The sequence below is a fragment of the Diceros bicornis genome, chromosome 24, assembly GCF_020826845.1.
Source record: "Diceros bicornis minor isolate mBicDic1 chromosome 24, mDicBic1.mat.cur, whole genome shotgun sequence".
NCBI classification, from domain to species: Eukaryota; Metazoa; Chordata; class Mammalia; order Perissodactyla; family Rhinocerotidae; genus Diceros; species Diceros bicornis.
The window spans coordinates 2909079-2928603 of NC_080763.1; the positions used below are offsets into that span (position 1 = coordinate 2909079).

A 19525-nucleotide genomic window follows, 5' to 3' on the forward strand; every position below is an offset into this window, starting at 1 on the left:
TAAACATTTTACCAAATGTTTGTATTTGAAGAGTCTTCTTGGTATTCAGATGAAAGCTTTTTTTCTAACCATCAGAATACATTGAGTCCTTCACAGAGAAAATAATCAGCATTCCAAAATGTCCTTGGTATTAGCCAACAGGATAATAACTGAACCATTTGTCCATCTGTTCTCAATGTCGGGAACCTTAACAATACATCCAGGGTAACTCCATGACTGCCAGAATCTCACTTAATCCATTTAAGATTGAAACCCACCTAAAAATTCTACGCTGAAGATTTATTTTCAGTTTTTCAGGATTAAAATGACATACCCCCCATCATGATTATAAGATACAGTTGTTAGATATCTATAATAATTAAGTGTCCCAGTACCTATCTACTTAACACACACACACACAACATCCAATATGCATCTATTTTCATTTGCTTACATTTGCTTACAAGTCAAATAATAATGCATATGATTACAATGATCAGACACAAAAGGTGTACAAAAAGTCTGAATCACAGTTTCTACTTTTATTAATGTTTATAGATAATGTAAACACATAAAATTATTTCAGATCCTGGACCCATGAGCCTAGGCTGCATCTTACTAACCATACACACCCCAACCATGATTGAACCTCAAAGGCTTGTATATAGATTGCTGTAGAAGACAATAAACGAAGAATGGTTACGAGTGATGTGAGAGGGGAAGATGAGCATTAGTGGGGCTGGCAAAAATAAGAACAAAGTAAGAAACACTAATTTAAAGTAAACTACTACCAAGTCTTTGCAGGTAAGAACTTGTAAGAAGTAATTAAATTTAGGTGCTAACCTTTAGGACCGCTCTACTCCCCTCCAGCTCACTTTATCATCAAAAGGCATAAACCAGTTACACCAAATCTTGGTCTAAGATGTGTTTCCTATAAAAGTGTTTGGCCTCACTTTGTTTTTTAACATTGAATATATTATGCAAGAACAAAAACAACCTCAAATATCGATATAGCCAAATGTTTCAAGTACCAAAACATAAAAATGATCAAACTAGCTCACAACCCTTTAACATCTTCCCACTCCCAAAAGGGTAAGCCTTAGCTATCCCACCAAGAGTCTCAAGGAATCTTCTGAGGCTCTGTCTCCTTTTCTGTACTCTGCATTCTTTTGCTTTTTTCTAATCTGTTTGAGTCCAATAATCTGTGCCTCTTAGACTGCCAAGCCTTTCTAGGCTGACATCAAGGTTAAGATTCTCAGCTTGGCTCTCCAACCCAGCACTGATGTTCAATTTCGCCTTTCAGATCTTTCTTGGCTCCATGCTACTGGCCATTCCTACCAATCCCAGTGTCTACCCAGGCTTCTGGAACCTCTGCCTGAATCCAACATCCCAGTTCCCTAGTTGTCTAGGAAAAAAAGAGTTCAAACAAATAAGATGCTGAGGCAATAACATACTTATGCATCATTTTGTAAGTGTTCAAGCAAATACCACTTCAGACGAGACTTTGATTGCCAAATTAATATTCCTTTTGGGTGAACAATGGCTTAGAGCAGGGTCACCAGCACTGCACAATTACAGGAAGCACCATGCACACTGTTGTTTATAACATGTACGTTTCAGGGGCTGCTATTCACACAGAACGCACATAAATGGTGCCTGTGATTTTTGGCCATATCATGCTTTCAAGTGAAGTCACATTTAACCAAATCTCAAGTTATTACAAAGTCTTCAAAGTTTTTGTTTTTTAATTTCAAAACTAATATTACATAATTCCTGATAAATATAGTCAAGTGAAATAAGATCAGAGAATCTCTCTCCTCATTACCTATCTAAAAAAATAAAAAATAGTTTTAAAACACAGTAAAACAGGGGCCAGCCTGTGGCACAGCGGTTAAGTTCAAGCGCTCTGCTTCTTTGGCGGCCCAGGGTTCACAGGTTCAGATCCCAGGCGTGGACCAACACACCACTTGGCAAGCCATGCTGTGGCGGCGTCCCATATAAAGTAGAGGAAGACAGGCATGGATGTTAGCCTAGGGCCAATCTTTCTCAGCAAAAAAGAGGAGGATTGGCATCGGATGTTAGCTCAGGGCTAATCTTCCTCACACACACAAAAAAATAGCCCAACAAAATTCATAAGCAGAAACTTTAGGAAGGGGGCACACCTTCAAGCTAGAATGTTGTAGCCAAAGAAGAAACAGAAGATTTTTAAGTAAAGCTTGAGATGAATCATAATCCTGCCCCCAATGGCAAAAACAGTACTGGTGATTAGACAAAATCCTGAGAATTCTTAATAATGTGTCACTATTGGAAGAAAAGGAAATGAGGCTGGAGACAAATGGTGAAGAACTATACTGTGAACCAATCTCTCTCTCAGGCTGTATGTTGAAATGGGAGACCAAACAAATGCAGAGTATATTCTCCCCATGGAAGTAAGATACATCCCCCTCTCCATGTGAAAAGAAAGGAAAAGGACCTATATACTGCTTTAAAAAAAAATTTTTGAAGCCAAAATCCAACCAAACAAAAACTGACTCAAAATAAAGAAATCAGGAATGAAGCCAGTAAAGTCAGGGCTGGTAAGCTCTGAATCTATTTAAATGTGGAAGCAGGGCTTTTTTTTTAAAGTGGGAATATGGTTACAGAATACAATATAAATATTAAAACCTTAATAATGTAAAAATAATACAAAATTAACAAAAATCAGGAGGGCAAGGGGAGCCAAGTTCGAAATAAATGTATGAAGTTAATTTTCTCATCTTTTGCAGCAAGAAGCAAGTCAATACTATCTAAAATGGAAGCATGTAGTTTTTCAAAAGTAATATTTTAATTTCTTAATATTTTTCATAATCATTTTCAACATGTAAGACATTAATGAGCCTAATGAGCCCTCTAAAGCTGGAGAAACGATGTATCAAAAGTTCCGTGATCCCTCTAGTTTCACATCCGTTTCTTTTCATTCTATTAAATTCAAATAAGATTAAATATAACACTTCTTCCAATAAAGTAGCACATGCAATATGATGTGTCTATTAATCCACCCATCCCTCTATCTCTATGGATCTACATAGGTACAAAGATGACTACTGTGCATCCAACAGTTAATTTCTGAATGATGGGATTACGTGGCTTTTAAATTTTTCTTTATACTTTGCTGCACAGTTTGGATTATTTATAAAATATATGCACCATTTTTATTAAAAAAGGATGCACTGAGTGAGAAGGCCTACCGAAGGTTTTACACATGCTCAGGACAACCCTTCAAACCTTCTGAAAGAAAAGTCTGCTGATCACCATAAGCTATTGAGTCTATAAAATTATTCCAGGATACCACCAAGAAAAGCAGGGAACGAAAAATGCTACAATTCCAATACTTACCAACTCTTAAACTAGTGATCAAAACATTCACAGAGGGACGTCAGCATCATGGCGGAGTGAGCTTCCCCTATTGAACTCTTCCCCCTCTAAGACACAACAAAAAGGACATTCATATTCCAACAGAACTTATTCACACAACACAGGGGATGTCTGAGGGACCCATGCAGCCGTACATCCAAGGACTGAGGTGCTGGAATCCCCAGAGGAAGTAGAAGGAGGTAAGAAGAGCTCCCTTCCCTCCCCAAGGAGGGCGACCCTGAGACTGAGACCAGGCAGCCCTCCGAGGGAAAACCGTCACTCTCCAAGATCCCTCACAGCCTGTGGGGAATTCCCCTACGGAGGGAGAGGAACTGTTGCCAGGGTACCTTCGACAGGCTAGCACTTCAGGAGAGCAGAGAGTGACAGGGAAGCGAGAAACCCCTGGGATCAGGGAGGCAAAAGTAAGTGCCCCTCCCAGACCGCCAGCCTGGCACTTCAGCACAGTGGCCCTGCAGCCTCAGCTCAGTGGCACTTCAGCTCAGCTCCGGCCCAGCACTAGTGGCGGCAGCGTGCCCACGCCGAAGGCCCGGGCAGCCCCACCTCCACTGCGTTCCAGCCCCAGTGGGCCAGGCTCAACCACGCCCCTGCCATGGCTCCTTCAGCTCGACCGTGCTCCAGCTCCAGCTACTTCAGTTTGGCTGCATTCAGGCTCCAGCTGCTTTGACGCCAGCTACTTCGGCCCAGCCACACTCCAGCTCCAGCTCCTTCGGCCCAGCTGCACTCCAGCTCCAGCTTCTTTGGCCTAGCCGCACTTCAGCTACAGCTGCTTCAACCCAGCAGTGCTCCAACTCGAGCTGGGTCAACCCAGCCATGCTCCAGCTCCAGGTGTTCCCAGGCTCCAGCTCCAGCTGCTTCCACTCAGCCGCACTGAGGCTCAGCAGCGCTCTAGATTTGGCTTCTTCGGCCTACCAGCGCACAAGCTCCAGCTGCTTTGGCCTAGCTGCAATCCACTCCCAGGTGCTCCTACACTCCAGCCTTAGCAGGCTCTGCTCAGCCACGCTTCAGATCAGCCACAGGCCAACCACAGCACCCATGGATCGAAGCGAGCACACAATACACAGCTCTTGATCCCCAGCCAATGGCAGCAGGAGGAAACTGCGACCAGATATTTTCAGTATGAGAAAAAATAAGCCAACACCGACAGGCACTATGCAAAAATATATTAAATCTCCAGGTGTTGGCCCAGTGGTGTAGCAGTTAAGTGTGTGGGCTCCGCTTCGGCAGCCCGGGGTTCACGGGTTTGGATCCCAGGCAAGCACCAATGCACCTGTCAAGCCATGCTGTGAGAGCATCCAACATAAAGTAGAGGATGATGCGCACGGATGTTAGCCCAGGGCCAATCTTCCTCGGCAAAAAGAGGAGGATTGGCATCGGATGTTAGCTCAGGGCTAACCTTCCTCACACACAAAAAAAACATATTAAATCTCCAGAACAGAAGGAAAATGACAAGCACCCAGAAAGCAACCCTGAAAGCACAGAAATCTATAACCTTAATGACAGAGAATTCAAAATAGCTATCATAAAAAAGCTCAACAAAATACAAGAAAACACAGACAATTCAATGAAATCAGGAATTTCTTCACAAAAGAGATAGAAACTATAAAGAAAAACCAATTAGAAATCTTAGAGATGAAAACACAATAGAGGAGATAAAGACAAATCTGGAAGCCTTAAGCATCAGAGCTGACAATATGGAGGAAAGAATTAGCAATATTGAAGACAGCAATGCAGAAATGCTCCAAATGGAGGAAGAAAGAGAACTAAGATTAAAAAGAATTGAAGAAACACTCCGAGAAATAGCCCACTCAATTAGGAAATCTAACATAAGGATTATAGGTATTCCAGACGGAGAAGAGAGGGAAAAAGGAGCAGAGAACCTGTTCAAAGAAATAATAGCTGAGAACTTCCCAAACCTGGGGAAGGAGCTGGAAATATCAGTGAACGAAATCAATAGATCTCCTAAATATATCAACACAAAAAGACCCACTCCAAGGCGTATAGTAGTAAAGCTGGCAAAAGTCAACAACAAAGAAACAATAAGAGGGACAGCTAGATAAAAAAAAATACTGTACAAAGCAATTCCTATCAGGCTGTCAGCCAATTTCTCAACAGAAACCTTCGAGGCTAGGAGAGAATAGAACGACATATTCAAAATTCTGAAAGTCAAAACCTTTCAGTCAAGAATACTCTATCCAGGGGCCGGACCCGTGGCTCAGTGGTTGAGTGCGCGCGCTCCACTACTGGTGGCCCGGGTTCGGATCTCGGGCGCGCACTGACGCACTGCTTCTCCGGCCACGCTGAGGCCGCGTCCCACATACAGCAACTAGAAGGATGTGCAACTATGATGTACAACTATCTACTGGGCCTTTGGGGGAAAAAAAAGGAGGAGGATTGGCAACAGATGTTAGCTCAGGGCCGGTCTTCCTCAGCAAAAAGAGGAGGATTAGCATGGATGTTAGCTCAGGGCTGATCTTCCTCACAAAAAAAGAAAAAAGAATACTCTATCCAGCAAAAATTCCCTTCAGATATGATAGAGAAATAAAAACTATCCCTGATAAACAAAAGCAAAGGGAGGTCACTGCTACAAGACCCCTACTATAAGAAGTACTCAAGAAGGCCCTCATGCCTGAGGAAAGAAAAGAGAAAGGGGATACAAAGTTTTGAACAAGGAAGAAAATAGGTCAACAAAACAGAAAAATTGCAGCTCTTTATCAGAAGAGATTAGCAAACACTCAATTATAAAACCAAAGGTCAAGGGAAGGAAAACACCAAAAATAAATATAACCTCATCATTTTAAACACAAACTCACAAGACAAGATGGAATAAGTTGTGACAACAATAACTTAGAAGGGAAGAGGTAAGGGATCGAATTGACTTAGTCTAAGGGAATAAGAGGCCGTGAAAAAATGGACTATCACATCCACAAGATTTTTTACACAAACCTCATGGTAACCACTAACCAAATAACCAGAACAGACTTACACACGATAAAGAGAAAATGAAGAGAACCTACATACAGAACTACCAAACTAAATTGGTAGTCCAAAACACACAGGACAAGAAACAAAAGAAATGCAAAAGAACCAGAAAATGAGTGACAAAATAGCAACAATAAGCCCTCCTATATCAATAATTACCCCAAATGCAAATGGACTGAACTCTCCAATCAAAAGACACAGAGTGGTGGGATGGATTAAAAAACAAGACCCAACAATATGCTGCCTCCAGGAAACACATCTCAGCTCTAAAGACAAACACAGGCTCAGAATGAAAGGACTGAAGACAATACTCCAAGCTAACAGCAGATAAAAGAAAACAGGTGTTGCGATACTTCTATCAGACAAAGTTGACTTCAAGATAAAACAAGTAATAAGAGACAAAGGGGGCAATATATAATGATAAAACGGACACTCCACCAAGAAGACAATATCACATAAATATATATGCACCCAACACAGGAGCACCAAAGTACATAAAGCAACTATTGACAAACCTAAAAGGAGATATTAACAACACCACAATAACAGTAGGGGATCTTAACACCCCACTTACATCAACGGACAGATAATCCAGACTGAAAGCTAATAAGGAAATAGTGGACTTAAATGAAAAACTTGATGAGATGGACTTAATAAACATATATAGAGCACTCCATCCAAACACAGCAGATCACACATTCTTCTCAAGCATGCATGGAACATTCTCAAAAATAGACCATATGCTGGGAAACAAAGAATGCCTCTATAAATTTAAGAAGATTGAAACCATAACAAGCATCTTTTCCGACTATAACGCCATGAAGCTAGAAATCAACTACAAGAAAAAAACCGGGAAAGTGACAGAGATGTGGAGACTAAACAACATGCTACTGAACAACCAATGGATCATTGGTGAAATTAAAGGAGAAATCAAAACATATCTGAAGACAAATGAAAGTGAAAATAGACTGTACCAACTCATATGGGATGCAGCAAAAGCAGTCCTGAGAGGGAACTTCATAGCAATACAGGCCCACATTACCAAACAAGAAGAAGCCCAAATAAGCAACCTCAAACTATGGCTAACAGAATTAGAAAAAGAAGAATGGACAAAGCCAGAAGTCAGCAGAAGGAGGGAAGTAATAAAAATCAGAGCAGAAAAAAATGAAATAGAAACAAAAAAAATAGTAGAAAGGATCAATGTACCAAAGAGCTGGTTCTTTCAGAAGATAAACAAAATTGACAAACCCTTAGCCAGACTCACAAAGAAAAAAAGAGAGAAAAGGCCCAAATAAATAAAATTAGAAATGAAAAAGGAGAAATTACAACAGATACCACAGAAATACAAAAGATTATAGGAGAATACTATGAAAAACTATATGCCAACAAACTAGACAATCTAGAAGAAATGGATAAATTCTTAGACTCATACAACCTCCCAAAACTGAATCAAGAAGAAATAGAGAAACTGAGTAGACCAATCACAAGCAAAGAGATTGAAACAGTAATCTAAAACCTCCCAAAAAATAAAAGTCCAGGACCAGATGGCTTCTCTGGAGAACTGTAACAACCATTCAAAGAAGATCTAATATCTACCCTTCTCAAATTATTCCAAAAAATAGAGGAAGATGGAACACTTCACAACACATACTATAAGGCCAACATCACCCTGATACCAAAGCCAGACAAAGACAATACTAAGAAGGAAAACTACAGACCAATATCCCTGATGAACACAGATGCAAAAATCCTCAACAAAATATTGGCCAACCGAATATAGCAACACATTCAAAAGATCATACACCACAAACAAGTGGGATTTATACCAGGGACACAGGGACGGTACAACATCCGCAAATCAATCAATGTGATACACCACATTAACAGAGTGAGGAATAAAAACCACATGATCATCTCAATAGATGCAGAGAAGGCATTTGACAAGATACAACATCCATTTATGATTAAAAACTCTCAAAAAAAATGGGTACAGAAGGAAGGTACCTCAACATAATAAAGGCCATATATGACAAACCCACAGCCAACATCATACTCAATGGGGAAAAACTGAAAGCCATTCCTCTGCAAACAGGAACAAGAGAAAGGTGCCCACTCTCACCACTCTTATTCAGCATAGTACTGGAGGTTCTGGCCAGAGCAATTAGGCGAGAAAAACGAATAAAAGGAATACAAATAGGCAACGAAGAAGTGAAACTCTCACTGTTTGCCGATAACATGATCTTATATATAGAAAACCCTAACGAATCCATTGGAAAACTTAGAAATAATCAACAACTACAGCAAATTGCAGGGTACAAAATCAACCTACAAAAATCAGTTGCATTTCTATATACTAATAATGAACTAACAGAAAGAGAACTCAAAAGGACAATCCCATTTACAATGGCAACGAAAGCAATAAAATATCTAGGAATAAATTTAACCAAGGAGGTGAAAGACCTATACAATGAAAACTACAAGACATTACTGAGTGAAATCAATGATGACATAAAGAAATGGAAAAATATTCCATGCACACGGACTGGAAGAATAAACATAGTTAAAATGTCCATACTACCTAAAGCAATCTACAGATTCAATGCAATCCCAATCAGAATCCCAAGGACATTCTTCATGGAAATAGAACAAAGACTACTAAAATTCATATGGGGCAACAAAAGACCCTGAATAGCTAAAGCAATCCTGAGAAAAAAGAACAAAGCTGGAGGCATCACAATCCCTGACTTCAAAACATATTACAAAGCAATAGTAATCAAAACAGCATGGTACTGGTACAGAAACAGACACACAGATCAAAAGGAACAGAATTGAAAGCCCAGAAATAAAACCTCACATCTACGGGCAGCTAATCTTCCACAAAGGAGCAAAGAACATACAATGGAGAAAGGAAAGCCTCTTCAATAAATCGTGCTGGGAAAAGTGGAGAGCCACATGCAAAAGAATGAAAGTAGACCACCTTTCTTTCACCATACACAAAAATTAACTCAAAATGGATCAAAGACCTGAAGGTGAGACCTGAAACTATAAAACTCCTGAAAGAAAATATAGGCGGTACACTATTCGTCATCGGTCATAAAGGGATCTTCTAGAATTCCATGTGTACTCAGACAAGGGAAACAAAAGAAAAAATAAACAAGTGGGACTTTATCAGATTAAAGAGCTTCTATAAGGCAAACGAAACCAGGATCAAAAAGAATAGGCAACCCACCGTTGGGAAAAACTATTTGCAAACCAAATATCCGACAAGGGATTAATCTCCATAATATATAAAGAACTCACACAACTGAACAACAAAACAACAAACAACCCGATCAAAAAAAGGGCAGAGGAAATGAATAGACACTTCTCCAAAGAAGATATACAAATGGCCTATAGGCACATGAAAAGATATTCAACAGCACTAATCATGAGGGAAATGCAAATCAAAACTACACTAAGATATCATCTTACACCCATTAGAATGGCTATAATCATCAAGACAAAAAACAACATATGCTGGAGAGGCTGTGGAGAAATGAGAACCCTAATTCACTGCTGGTGGGAATGCAAACTGGCACAGCCTCTATGGAAAACAGTATGGAGATTCCTCAAAAAATTAAAAATAGAAATGCCTTGTGATCCAGCTATCCCACTACTGGGTATCTACCCAATGAACCTGAAATCAACAATGCAAAGAGGCTTATGGACCCCTATGTTCACCACAGCATTATTCACTAAAACCAAGACATGGGAGCAACCCAAGTGTCCCTTGACTGGTGAGTGGATAAAGAAGATGTGATATATATACACAATGGAATACTACTCAGCAATAAAAAAGACAAAATTGTCCCGTTTGCAACAACATGGATGGACCTGGAGGGTATTATGTTAAGCAAAATAACCCAGCAAGAGAAAGACAAACACCACATGATTTCACTCATAAGTGGAAGATAAACTAACACACAGACAGAGAGAACTGTTTGGTGGTTACCATGGGCAAGGGGGGTGGGGGGTGGGCACAAGGGGTGAAGGGATGCATTTATATGGTGACTGACAAACAATAATGTATAACAAAATTTCACAATAAAGAAAAAAAAATTCACAAAAGAGGTCTTTTCTTAACCATGATGTTGTCTTTGTGATCTAAGAGTGGTCACAGTTGATTATAACAACCACACAATATTTCCACTTAGACAAGGCTATATTTGGGTTTCAATACAACAATATTTCAAGGCATCAAAATATCATTTTATGAATAATCTATCTTCTATCCTACTTTTAATAAGGAACGACTCCTAAATCCCCCTAAAAGAAAGAAGTATGTCCAAGGAAAGGGAAAATATATAGTTCATCTAATTAAAATTGTGTATCTGTGAATCAGAACTTAATAAATGTTATGTATGAATTATCTAATATATTAAAATAAGACACATACCAGCAAAGGTGCTTCCATTGTCTTAATAAATCGATGAATGTTCAGTGTAGTCAATGGCCGTTCCATTAGTGTTCTTCTACACTGCTGGGTCAAGTCCAAGACTGCTTTACAATGAAAAAAGTAGAGATGTGCATATTCTATATCCTCGGTGCTGCAAATTAAAGATTAGAGACAGACCCACTGACGTTCAATGTGTGATCCCAATGCTACCATCAATAACAACATAGCAACAAATCTCTTTGTCTTAAGTCTCATGCTTTTGAATTAATGTTTTAGCCAAAGTCTAAAACAGTACAGTCATGTGCCACATAACGATGTTGGTCAACGACAGACCGCATATACGATGGTGGTCCCACAAGATTAGTACCATAGAGTCTAGGTGTATAGTAGGCTATACCATCTAGGTTTGTGTAAGTACACTCTATGATGTTCACACAATGACAAAATCATCTAACAACACCATTTCTCAGAATATATCACCATTGTGAAGCAACACAAAATACAAACAAAATAAAATGGACCTGAGAAACAAAAGGATATAAACAAATTGAGTTATATAAGCAATTTTTTTCCTGAACTCTTTTATATGGTAACTTCTAAATTAGGTTATAGGCAGGTCTACACAATTTTTTTTTTTTTATAAAAGACTGTCACTTTGAGGACGAGATTACCTTCAAATATAGTTGCTTTACCAGACCTATGCTAAATAAAGCTTTGTAACGCAAATTTTCTAGGTTTAAGTTAAATCCAAATCTGTTTTGAATAAACTTCAGCCAAAACATGCTTTAAGATAAAAACCATGTGACACTGTGGGACTTCGTTAGTTTGTATCTGAAATATTACAAAACTCAGCAAATATAATTTGAGTTTTGGCACTCCCTTCAATATGAGAATTCAAAGATAAACTTACAGTGGATAAGTAAAGCTTGCCAAAATTAAAATAGCATTTTAAAAAAATCTCCATATGGGGGCCAGCCCGGTGGTGTAGTGGTTAAGTTCGTGCGCTCCACTTTGGTGGCCCTGGGTTCGCAGATTCAGATCCTGGGCACAGACCTACGCACTGCTTATCAATCCATGCTGTGGTAGCATCCCATATAAAGTAGAGGAAGATGGGTACGGATGTGGGCCGACCCTGTGGCTTAGCGGTTAAGTGCTTGCACTCTGCTACTGGCGGCCCTGGTTCGGATCCCGGGCGCGCGCCGACGCACCACTTCTCCGGCCATGCTGAGGCCGCATCCCACATACAGCAACTAGAAGGATGTGCAACTATGACATACAGCTATCTACTGGGGCTTTGGGGGGAAAAAAATAAATAAATAAATAAAATTAAAAACATAATAATAATTAATTAACATTTAAAAAAAAAAAAAAAAAAGATGGGCACAGATGTTAGCCCAGGGCCAATCTTCCTAAGCAAAAAAGAGGAGGATTGGCGACAGATGTTAGCTCTAGGCTAACCTTCCTCAAAAAAAAAAAAAAAAAAACTCCATATAGCAATAGTAGGGTTTGGTGAAATACTGCAAATTTTTATTTTTAAAACTTTATTTTAATTCTTGATCATTGCTTAAACTGAGCTCCAAGGGTCACTGATTTCATATTTAATTACAAAGTAATTTCTAACAGATTGAATGGTTAAAGAAATGAAAGTGAAATAAGTCAGAGAAAGACACAAACCGTATGATTTCTCTCATACCTGGAAGATTAAACAGACAGACACATAGATACAGAGAACAAACTGGTGGTTACCAGGGGGGAAGTGGCTTGGGGGAGGGCAAAAAGGGTAAAGGGGTTACACGCGCAGGGTGACGGATGGAAACTAGACTTTTGGTGGTGAACACGATGCAGTCCATACAGAAGTGGAAGTATAACAATGTACACCTGAAATTTACACAATGTAATAAACCAGTGTGACCTCAGTAAAATAATTTTTAAAAAGACAACTTTCTCTGCTTTACTTCTACATGGGCAAAACATTCCTGTGGGCAAGAGAGCCAAAAACTGCATAATTCAGTTTCTTCATGCCCAATTCCAAGTTCCTGGAAGAGGGGCTCTCCTTTGCTCAGGTAAGCCAATGGATTGGTTGACACTAGGTCAGGTGGCCAGCTCTGATTTAACTGGCTGTGATACGTATGGGATAGGGGTAACACCCTTCTTGGCCTATACACAGATTCTTTAAGAAGGGAATATAGGGAGGTAGCAGAAAGTGTGGTGTCTCTATGGCATGTTACCTCTTGTACTACCCATCATATATACCCTTCTTAGCCAACAATATAATTTCAAACATACTCAGGCCCAACATGATATAACAATTAATATACTAGACTTATCCAGTGTTATAGCCCCAGATACTGGAATACTGCCTAGCACACAGAAGGTATCCAATAAATATTTGTTGAACAAAAGAATGAACAAATGAAAGAAAAAAATGCATTCACTTCTCCTCCAACCCAGTCACAGCCAACTACTTCATCCAGAGGTGATGTCATAGGACTACTGTATTCTGAATCCACAGTCCTTCCCTGTCGTATCAGGTCCAGGTATGACTCCTCACTATTTTGTTATCCATGAATAAATGAGAATTTAAAAATCTCCAATATATCATATACTCAAAAGTATATGAAAAACAGAATAACTGTACATTTTTAAATTCTCATTTAAAAATGGGGGAAAGCAAAAACCCCTCCAGAACATTACTGTGTTTAGTCAAAGATCAGAATATATACAGTATATCTTGCTGAGCAGAATTTGTAAGGTAAATGATAGGACCTATACCTTGCCAATAAATAACCATCCCTCTGTGTTTTAAGTGTATCAGCGTTATTTGCAATTATTCATTACCTGAAAAATAAAGAAGCTAGTAACACAAGAGAAAGTAGTACAAACAATTAACCCTCAGAGAAACTGTGGGGCTTGCATAGAATCACCACAGGATAGAGAATAACAAGGCTTCCCTGATTCCAGGACAGGAAACTGGCAGTCTAAATTGGGAGGAGCAAAGTAGCGGGCTAAACTACTGCTCATTGTATCCTGAGACTCAGTGACTACTTACAGTAAAGCTTTATGGTTCTGTCAGCATGATTCTCACATTGTTAAAAACATTCATTGTTATACAAACAGTCAACATGCGTCAAAGTTTTATTTAACTCATTAATGAGGGAACCAGGAGAATGACAGTTCAAGAAGAGACTAATAGAGGGGCCGGCCCAGTGGCGCAAGCAGTTAAGTGCACACGCTCCGCTGCAGCGGCCCGGGGTTCGTCAGTTAGGATCCCAGACGCGAACCGACACACTTCTTGTCAAGCCATGCTGTGGCGGCATCCCATATAAAGTAGGGGAAGATGGGCACAGATGTTAGCTCAGGGCCAGTCTTCCTCAGAAAAAAGAGGAGGATTAGCATCAGATGTTAGCTCAGGGCTGATCTTCCTCACAAAAAAAAAAAAAGAGAGAGAGACTAATGGAAAAAGAAATGCTAGTTAATGTCACACAGAGCTATAGAAGCATAACTTCTCTTTGCAGAAAGTTGATTCTCTGCCTACTCACTCCTCCCAGAAAATCATTTCACTTTATCAGTTTTCTATGCACTAACCTCTAAATTTACAGAGTTGTAAAATGTCTGTGATTTAATTAATTGTGTGTGGTATATCAAATAGTCACTATTTTCTGCGAGGTCGGCAGGAGGGCTCATTAAAAACTCTTGCATGGTATAAAAACGTCAGACAATCACTATTTTGCCTTGCTTTGGATTAATTTTCCTGAAGAGCATTTTGAAGCTAAACTCAAAGTCTTTAAAATGCACTGATTATTCCTTGTGTCTATAAGTACTAAAGGAAAGAAAAACTTTAACCCTAGGTTCCCCAGCCAAAAACAGTCAAAAGGCCTCTCCCTAAAATTGTAAGCTAGAAACTAGAAAAGAAAAATAAACATTTAAAACATTGTTAAAAAACTGTACTTAAGGGGCCGGCGGGTGGCGCAAGCGGTTGGGTGCCGCGCTCCGCTGCAGCGGCCCAGGGTTCCCCGGTTCGGATCCCGGAAACACACCGACACATTGCTTGGCAGGCCATGCTGTGGCGGCGTCCCATGTAAAGTGGAGGAGGATGGGCATGGATGTTAGCCCAGGGCCAGTCTTCCTCAGCAAAAAGAGGAGGATTGGCAGATGTTAGCACAGGGCTGATCTCCTCACAAAAAAAAAAAAAACTGTACTTAAATGTATTTAAGATTATTCTGACAAAGTAACTTACAGAACTCAGAAAGAATTTCTGGAGCTTAGTTATGAAAGCTGTTATTTTATCACCTATCTGATCACTGTGGTAGACCTAAATATACTTGGCCACTCATAGGATGACATCTTGCAGCTTACCCATATTGTCTTCACTCACCTTAGTCTAACATCACTTCTTTATATTTAAATTCATTTTCAGACTGTAGTACAGCAGATGATAGTAATGAAAGAGATTTCAGGTTTCATTTATATATTCACATCTACTTATGAATCCTCTCAGATAAGCCCACACTGTGAGAGTATGACGGAAATGTTGAATAAGTAATATATAGATAAACTTAAAATTGTTGACATATGCCTCTTATACATACCCAATACTTTCCAAAAGGGCAATTTCTGTGGTTAAGACAAATTGGTGTGTGTTCCCATACACAAAAGCAGCTTCCATGACAGCTCTGTGCTCTGAAGAAGAGATAAGGGAGTTGAGAGAGAAGAGTTACTTGGTGTGACTCAAGGTAAACTTCTATTCTGAATACTGCCCTACACCCTTTTATGCTCTATTATATTTAAAGAAAAATCCTTTGTAGGGATCTCAGTTGGAAAAATGCAGGCAGTTAAAGAAGTTATGAAAAGTCTATTCCACTCAAGGTAAGAGAAGAATTAAGAGGGAGTAGCAAATGAGTTATACTTGAGAATATAACATATGACAAATCTATGATAGTTTCTTCCTAGCAGTAGTGAACAGAATATGAATCCACCATACAACTTTCATATGTTATATTTTATATATGTATACGTTTGTGTATTGTTTCTAAGTTATTTATTTATTTTTTTTGCTGAGGAAGACCAGCTCTGAGCTAACATCCATTGCCTAATCCTCCTTCCCACCCCCACAAAGCCCCTCAGTAGATAGTTGTACGTCATAGTTGCACATCCTTCTAGTTGCTGTACGTGGGACAGGGCCTCAGCATGGCCAGAGAAGCGGTGCATCGGTGCACGCCTGGGACCCGAACCTGGGCCGCCAGTAGCGGAATGTGCGCACTTAACCGCCAAGCCACGGGGCCGGTCCCTCTAAGTTATTTTTTAATCAAACTTATTCTTATATATATAGTTTAAAGAGACAATTCTACAAGGTATATTAAGAAAAACAAGTTTTTCTACCCTTGACCCATATCCAATTCCCAAGGGACAACTACTTTCAACTCTTTTACTGTTTCTTTGGTATTTACCACCAAGTCCCTAAATGACATTCTTATATTCTTATTTCCTGATACTTTTTTTAAGTGTTAGTATTATCTATTGACTTCCTACTATGGAAGATGATAAATTAGCTCTCTTTTCTGTAACCACACTCTACAAACGCACACACTTCTATCCCCTCAACTCTCCTAATATAATTCTAATTTTTATTAGCTCGAGTCAGTATTTACATTGTTATGACTCAGTAAATACTTTCCTTTTTTGAACAACTTTTTTCACTACAGTTATAACTATCGTTTTTACTTTTGTTTAGATTTCTTCCTAATTTATTCCTAAATTCTCTGCCAATCCTCCTCTTTTTTCTGAGTAAGACTGGCCCTGGGCTAACATCCGTGCCCATCTTACTCCACTTTATATGGGACGCCTGCCACAGCATGGCCTGACAAGTGGTGCGTCGGTGCACGCCTGGGATCCGAACCTGCAAACCCCAGGCCACCGCAGCGGAGCGCGTGCACTTAACCGCTTGCGCAACCTGCCGGCCCCTCAATTCCCTTTTCTTGAAGACATTTCTGCAGAGCCTTCTGATTTGCTCCAATATGGACTATTACTACTTGACCTGCTGCACCACTTTCCTCTAGGAACTTACTCTATCATCAGCCTGGGGATTCTCTTATCCTCTCTCTCGTGTTGGTTCCTTTCCCCTGTTACCCACATCTTCTCAACTGATTTGCTCCCTTGCTCTCATTCTCTAGCACCTTCCTGTGAGAGGATATATGGAATACTCATTTTTCGCAACCTTATACTTGTGAAAGTGTCTTTATTATACTTTTATAAATAACTGTAGTTGTCTGCATATAGAATTCTAGGTTCAAGTTATTTCCCCTGAAAATTTTGAAAGCACTGCTCCATTTTCTTCGGTTTCCAGCGCTGTAATTGACAAGTCCAATGCCATTCTGATTCTTGTTCCTTTAACTGCAAACTCTTTTTTTCTTTCTGGAAGAATTCAGAATAGTGTTTGTTCCCAATTTTCTGAAATTTCAAAATGAAATGCTTTGGTGTGGCTCTACATTCATCTACTATGCTAGAACTTGATGCGCCCTTTCAATGTGGAAGCTCAAATCCTTCAGTTCTGGGAAATTTTCTTAAAATACTCTTGAAGATTCCCTCCTTTTCCTATTTTATTTTCCCTTTTCTCCTCACGGCCATTTCCAGGCAGTTATCTAATTTCCTACCACTTGAATCACATATCATCAGATTATTCCACTCATCACTCTCTCTTGTTGGAATCATCTACCACCCCAGCCAGGTCACTCCCCATCATTCCACAAAAAATTTAGCTTCTGTCACAACGCCACTCTCTGCAATACAGCTCCTGTTATAATCCTTGGTGATTTTATTATCCCCATAGTTGATCCTTTCAAAATTCTAGCCTCTCAGTCCTTGGCATTCTCTAGAGATTCCAATGATGTCTTTTCAACCCTATCTTAACCACTCACTGCTATGGTCCCACTCCAGGCCTTGTAATTACCAATTACTGAAAACCCCTCCAAAATCTCAATGTCTAGCATCTCCCCCCCACACACACCCATCCATCTCCAGGTCCCTCTGTCTAATACATAACTCTAACCCTCTAGGACCTACAATCTTACCACTTGTCACTGTCCTTCACCCCTCTCTGGTCCTCTCTTCCCTTTAACCCAGCTTAAATTCCATGCTCAATCTTGATAATCACTCCCCTGCCCATCTGCCTAAAACATAATCCAAGTTAAATTAAATACGCTGCCTGTTCTGTACTTACACCCACAAAAGTAAACATTGCTGAAAGAAAAAAGTTGCCAAAAGGAACAAAAACCTGTTGGCATCATTCTGCTAATGGTCTCACTTTAGATTACTGACATCAACTATTATTGCTGCCTAGTAACCATTCTTTATTTCCAGGCCTCCTAAACAACTATTTCATCTCTTCTCTCCTCAACCATCTGATGACTTTGTTTCTATTTCATTGAGAAAATAGAACCAGTTTAAAAAAAATCAAAAAAACTTCCACAAGCTCCCAGCACTGTTATCTATCTACTCACATACTTAAATTGATGTCCATATACTCTATCTTCCTTCCTATCACCATAGATGAATTTTCTGTGCTCCCAGCAGAGAACCACCCTTCCCCTTGTTCGCTAGATTCCATTTCCTCTTGTCTACTCAAACATGTTGCTCCAGTAATTCTCCCCTTTCTCCTACATGACGTATTTCCCCCTTTCAACTAGTTCTTTCTCATCAACATGCAAATATGCTTCTTAGAAAATTTTTCACTTGATCTCACATACTCTTCCAGCCACTGCCCCATTTTTCTCCCTCCCTTAATAGCAAAACTCCTCAAAGGAGTCTCTGTTTTCAGTCTCCAGTTGCTCTCTACCTCTTCTCTTATACGCTATCAGGCATTTACCCTATCACTCTACAGAAACTGTGCTTGCCAAGGTCATCAATAACTTCCATATTGCTAAGCATAACGGACAATTGGAAGTTCTTATCTTAACTAACCTTTCAGTATCATCTGACACAATTGTTGCTATCTCTTCCTTAAAATCCTATCTTCACTTTGCTTACGGGGCACTCCTACCACACAGGCCATTCCTTCTGTCTCCTTTCCTGGTTCCTCCTCACCTCACTGACCTATTCAGTGCTGAAGTATCTGATGAATTCAGTCTTCTCTTTTCCATCTAGCCTCACTCCCTTCATGATCTCTTCTGGTCTCACAGTTTTACCTCCCAAATTTACACCTCTAGTCTGTATCCCCACCAACAAATGCAGACTAGTAATATCCAACTACCTTGTTGATATCTCTACTTGGATGTCTAATGGGTACTTCACAAATATGATATGCGAAAGTGAATTCCAGAGCTTCTTGTCTAAACTATTTCCAGTGTTCCCCTCTTTAGTTATCAGCAATTTCACCTTTCAAGTAGCTGAGCTCAAAACCCCAGAGCCACCCTTGTGCCTGCTATTTCTCTCTCATTCCACATCCAAAAGGTCAGCAAATTCAGTTAGTCCTATGTCCAAAATACTGCTAACATTCAAATGTATTGCCACCTCCATTGCTAACACCCTGGTCCAAACCACCCACCATCATCTCTTGCCTGCATTATTGCAGTGACTTCCTAATTTTCTCCCTTAGTCTACCATTGCTCCTTCCAATCTATTCCACACAGAAGTCAGATTGATCCTGTTAAAATATAAATTAGGGAGTTTGGTTCCACTCTGGCAGTGTAAGCCCTCTGTAGCTCATCCCTCTCATTGATTACA

The 19525-nt window shown here is 39.8% G+C and overlaps 1 protein-coding gene across 11 annotated transcripts in view; it reads right to left on the minus strand.

The window, feature by feature from the left end:
* TXNDC16 (thioredoxin domain containing 16) overlaps positions 1-19525 on the minus strand; it is a 127203-nt gene that overhangs the window by 57158 nt on the left and 50520 nt on the right. For all 11 annotated transcript variants that reach the window (XM_058566915.1, XM_058566916.1, XM_058566918.1 and 8 more), the window contains 2 exons: positions 15397-15487; positions 10808-10958 (listed from right to left, as the gene is read on the minus strand). In XM_058566915.1, coding sequence (XP_058422898.1) covers positions 10808-10958; positions 15397-15487 — 242 coding nt within the window. The remainder of the gene's footprint in view (positions 1-10807; positions 10959-15396; positions 15488-19525) is intronic.